The sequence below is a fragment of the Nerophis ophidion genome, linkage group LG18, assembly GCF_033978795.1.
Source record: "Nerophis ophidion isolate RoL-2023_Sa linkage group LG18, RoL_Noph_v1.0, whole genome shotgun sequence".
Taxonomy (NCBI): domain Eukaryota; kingdom Metazoa; phylum Chordata; class Actinopteri; order Syngnathiformes; family Syngnathidae; genus Nerophis; species Nerophis ophidion.
Window position 1 is genome coordinate 19,307,914 of NC_084628.1, and position 5,000 is coordinate 19,312,913.

A 5,000-nucleotide genomic window follows, 5' to 3' on the forward strand; every position below is an offset into this window, starting at 1 on the left:
AAATAGAACTTTTTGGTATAAACTCAACTCGTCGTGTTTGGAGGAAGAATAATATGGAGTTGTATCCCAAGAACACCATACCTACTGTGAAGCATGGGGGTGGAAACATCATGCTTTGGGGCTGTTTTTCTGCTAAGGGGACGGGACAATTGATCCGTTTTAAAGGGGAACATTATCACAATTTCAAAAGGGTTAAAACAATAAAAAATCAGTTCCCAGTCCCACGTGGAAAAATCAGTTTTCAACGTTTTTTTCAAAATTTTACATCTCCCGGAATATCCCTAAAAAATGCTTTAAAGTGCTTGATTTTCGCTATCTGCGATGCGACTGTCCATTTTCCTGTGACGTCATACAGTGCTGCCAATACAAACAAACAATGGCGGATACCACAGCAAGATATAGCGACATTAGCTCGGACTCAGACTCTGATTTCAGCGGCTTAAGCGATTCAACAGATTACACATGTATTGAAACAGATTGTTGGAGTATGGAGGTAGATAGCGAAAACAAAATTGAAGAAGAAACTGAAGCTATTGAGCGAATAGCTATTGACGCTATTCGGCCATAGCGGGGGTGTACCTAATGAAGTGGCCCATAGCATGGCTGCCTTATTAGCATCGCCGGTAAAATGTGCGGACCAAACGATGAGGACTTTCGCATCTTGTGACACTGGAGCAACTTAAATCCGTCGATCGGTAAGTGTTTGTTTCGCATTAAATGTGGGTATTTAGTTTCAAATGTACATACATCTAGCGTAAATAGCATGTTGGCATCTATTAGTGTAGCATGTTAGCATCGATTAGCAGGCAGTCAAGCCGCGACCAAATATGTCTGACTGGCACATAAGTCAACAACATCAACAAAACCCACCTTTGTGATTTAGTTGACTTTATTGTTGCAAATGCATCTGCAGGTTATCCATACATCTCTGTGCCATGTCTCTTATCATCGCCGGCAAAATGTGCAGACACTCCAGCACATTCAATGAGGGTCTGGCGGCAGACACTTTCGCATCTTTGGGCCAGTGGTGCAACTTGAATCCCTCCCTGTTAGTGTTGTTACGCCCTTCGACAACACACCAACAAGGCATGATGTCTCCAAGGTTCCAAAAAATAGTCGAAAAAACGGAAAATAACAGAGCTGAGACCCGGTGTTTGTAATGTGAAAATGAAAATGACGGCTGTATTACCTTGGTGACGTCACGTTCTGACGTCATCGCTACAAGACCGATAAACAGAAAGGCGTTTGATTCGCCAAAATTCACCCATTTAGAGTTCGGAAATCGGTTAAAAAAATACATGGTCTTTTTTCTGTAACATCAAGGTATATATTGACGCTTACATAGGTCTGGTGATAATGTTCCCCTTTAAGGAAATAATGAATGGGGCCATGTATCTTGAGATTTTGAGCCAAAACCTCATTCCATCAGTGAGAGCTTTGAATGGTTGACCAAATACTTATTTTCCTCCATAATTTACAAATACATTTTTTAACATTTCTACGATGTGAATTCCTGGATTTTTTTTTTCACATTCTGTCTCTCACAGTTGAAGTGTACCTATGATGAAAATTACAGACCTCTGTCATCATTTTAAGTGGGAGAACTTGCACAATCGGTGGTTGACTAAATACTTTTTTGCCCCACTGTATATATATACATATATATATTACAATGTGTATCTTATATATAATTTATTTATTTGTATATGTTTATTTTTATTTTATTTTTCCACATTTTTACTTTGACTTTTTCCATATTCTTTAAATGTTTCTAGTAAATCTTCGAAATGTATTTTTTTACCTTAATAAATACACTAATGCAGTGGTTCTCAAACTGTGTTTACCAAATGCCACCATAGTGACCAACATTAAAACACAGTAGCATAGTAGGCCTGGGCATTCAATAAAAACAAGACAGTTTGTTTTTTTTAACAAGTAAATATGTAACATTACACACAGTTTAAACAGTAACACTGTGTTTGAATATATGAAAATAAAACACTGCACTATAAGTGATTCTTTGGCGTACCACAGTTTGACAATCACTGCACTAATGGGTATAATAATTCCATGTATTATTATTACTCTTGATGAAGGCATTTTGTGCATGTGTACCTATTGTAAGTTTTTGATGGTGTAGTTATTGTGTGTTGTACTGCACTCTAAACAATGTGTTCTGTTCCTGCAGTCTGTCCTTCTGAGCAGCGACGGTCACAATCTGGTGACGGGCGGCGACGACGGCGTGGTGCAAGTGTGGCAGGCGTGGAACTTCAAGCGGCTTTATGTGTACCCGGGCTGCGACGCCGGCATCAGGGCCATGGACCTGTCACATGACCAAAGGTCAGAACAGGACGTTGTTGTTTTTGCCAGCGGTGTGATCAGGATGATTATTTAAGCTGCGGCAACCGCCAAGTGAAAGACGTGTCGATGACGCTCATGATAATGTATGATAACCAAAATAACGCTGCCGGGAGGGGGGAAACAAATTCATGGTGCCTGTGTGACTACGTCATGGTTGTCACTGAGACTTTTGATTAGCGGATCATCTTTTTTCAAACGCAGCCTCAAGCAAGTCATCTTCTGGGAAAACAATTCTTATATTTTTCTCTTGCAATGACCGCAGTACACACACACACACACACACGCATGCCGTGTCTCGGGCGTACAAACGGTGCCGCCATGTCGCCCGCTTGGGGGGACTTGAGGGCCTGGACAGTCAGCAGAGTTTTGAACGCCGTTGATCTTCTTTAGCAGATAGAATGAATAATCATTGTGATGACCAAACGACATTTCAAACACTGAGAAAGCGGCAAGGGTTTAGGGACCCGAAGGAGGCGAAGGTTTGAATACGAAAAACAGTTTGATCTTCAAAAAAAATTGGAAATATCATCTTAGCATTTAGTCTGTTTTTAAAGTCCGACACTTTTCCATAGGAAAGTTTGTTCCTTGGTCAAATTGTCAGCATAAAGAAACACATTTCCAGGCAATGTATCGCGTTAGTCTTCCCTCTTTTATCGCTGTCAATTGGTTCCGGGCGGGACCGTGATAAATACATTTCTGCAAAGTAGGAATTAATAAATATAGGTCCTGCGATGAGGTGGCGACTTGTCCAGGGTGTACACCGCCTTCCGCCTGATTGTAACTGAGATACACTCCAGCGCCCCCCGTGACCCCGAAGGCAGTAAGCGGTAGAAAATAGATGGATGGATGAAAATCAAATATTTTTATAGCTGAAGTGTAAAAAAACTGTTTGTGTGCCCCAAAAAAACATTTTATTACCATTATGACAGCTTTTTAGACATGAAATACCACCCACATAGTCAACTTTACACTATTTCTATGCAATATAGCCTGAACCAATCAGAGGACAGAATACTGAACAGCGCTCTGTGATTAGTTTGGTCTCCTCTAGTGACCAATACTCCTGTAGTATTGATATATTTTTTAGTTTATTTTGTCACTTTTATGCTTGAAAATGCTTCATTTAAGACCATAAAAAAAGTGTAAAATATTAAGAGTGTGAAACTTTCGGCACCTAACTATTGTATTCTGATTCCATGGGTGACTTTTCGATTCTGAATCTATTCTCGCAATGTAATATTTGGTATAAAAATAATTATTCAAAACATGATAGCATAGGGATTAGAGATGCGCGGATAGACAATTATATCATCCGCAACCGCGTCACCAAAGTCGTCATCCACCTGCCGTCCACCCGAACCAACATTTTATCAGAAACGCATTTGCCCGCCACCCGCCTGCTGAAATACATCAGAGGTCGGCCACCTTTACCACTCACAGAGCTGTCTAAATCCGTTTCACAGAGTAACGAAGACAATTGGAGCTGCTAACGTTCTTGCGATAATCCAATTGGTGTTCATCCTGATGACAAGGGGTTTGCTGCTAGCGGGGTGTATAAAATAGTCAGGAATTGTCATGGATACAAAGGATTCTGGGTATTTGTTGTGTTGCGTTTGTTGTGTTACTGGGAGGATGTCCTCCCGAAATGTGTTTGTCAGTCTTGTTTGGTGTGGCTTCACAGCATGGCACATATTACTAAGAGTGTTAAAATTGTTTATATCACAACCATTAGTGTACTCTGTGTCACCCAGTATGCCTTGCAGTCGTGTGCGTGTTGCTGCGGAAGCCGCACACAAGTTGCTGGACTTTCAAGCAGATCGTACATGCTGTAGAGGGCGACAAAGTCAATGACTTCACAGTATGCCCTAATACTTATTATCTGGGTGGCTGCCGGTAGTCATTCTAGAGAATATTAGCGTCTCCTATTGTCTTCTTCGCTTTGTGACACGGGTCTTAAATGGCTCTTTGAATGGCAAAGGATACCGATCCCAGAACCATGTATATCAAATATTTCCGGATGATTCAACCGCCACCTACGCGGATGAGACCGCAAACCGCGCATGTCTAATGGGGATGGCCGAAGCTATTTTATATTTTTTTTAAAAAGGGATTCTTCTGAAAAAAAAGGTCTTTACAATTCCGAAACATTTTTTCTTAATTATGAATAGAGTTGGATCCAGGATGAATAATAATGGAGATACTTAATTGCAATGTATGAAGAGTGATGTGACAGGTGTAAAAATAAGCTCACTGTTGTAAATATGCAGCCTTTGAAGGCAGTAATGAGAACTAAGCAGGAAGCTGTTTGCAGAGCTCTACTGTCACCTAGTGGTTTTTTAGAGATGCTGCTGGAATTCAACAACATCGCAGTAAGTTTAATGTGTGGTTCTGTGGTTACCATCACCTCCTCCCCTCCACCAAAAAAAATCCCAATTAACTCACCCTGTTGATGAGGGTTTGAGCTCCATAGTCCAGCACTTTCAACTGGGGAGAGGTGGCTGCTCACTCAGCAGACAGTAGGGGGATTTCTGCTCTGTGTTCTTTGTGTTGCAGCCTTAAAAAGCCTTCAGGCTGCAATCAGCTGCTTTAGTCAAGGGTATCATAAAGTTGCAGGCAAGTCTGCAACTGTCACTCTGCAG

At 41.1% G+C, this 5,000-nt stretch overlaps 1 protein-coding gene across 1 annotated transcript in view; it reads left to right on the forward strand.

The window, feature by feature from the left end:
• LOC133536842 (neurobeachin-like) overlaps nucleotides 1-5,000 on the forward strand; it is a 652,776-nt gene that overhangs the window by 643,453 nt on the left and 4,323 nt on the right. The window contains exon 56 of the mRNA XM_061877477.1: nucleotides 2,189-2,340. Coding sequence (XP_061733461.1) covers nucleotides 2,189-2,340 — 152 coding nt within the window. The remainder of the gene's footprint in view (nucleotides 1-2,188; nucleotides 2,341-5,000) is intronic.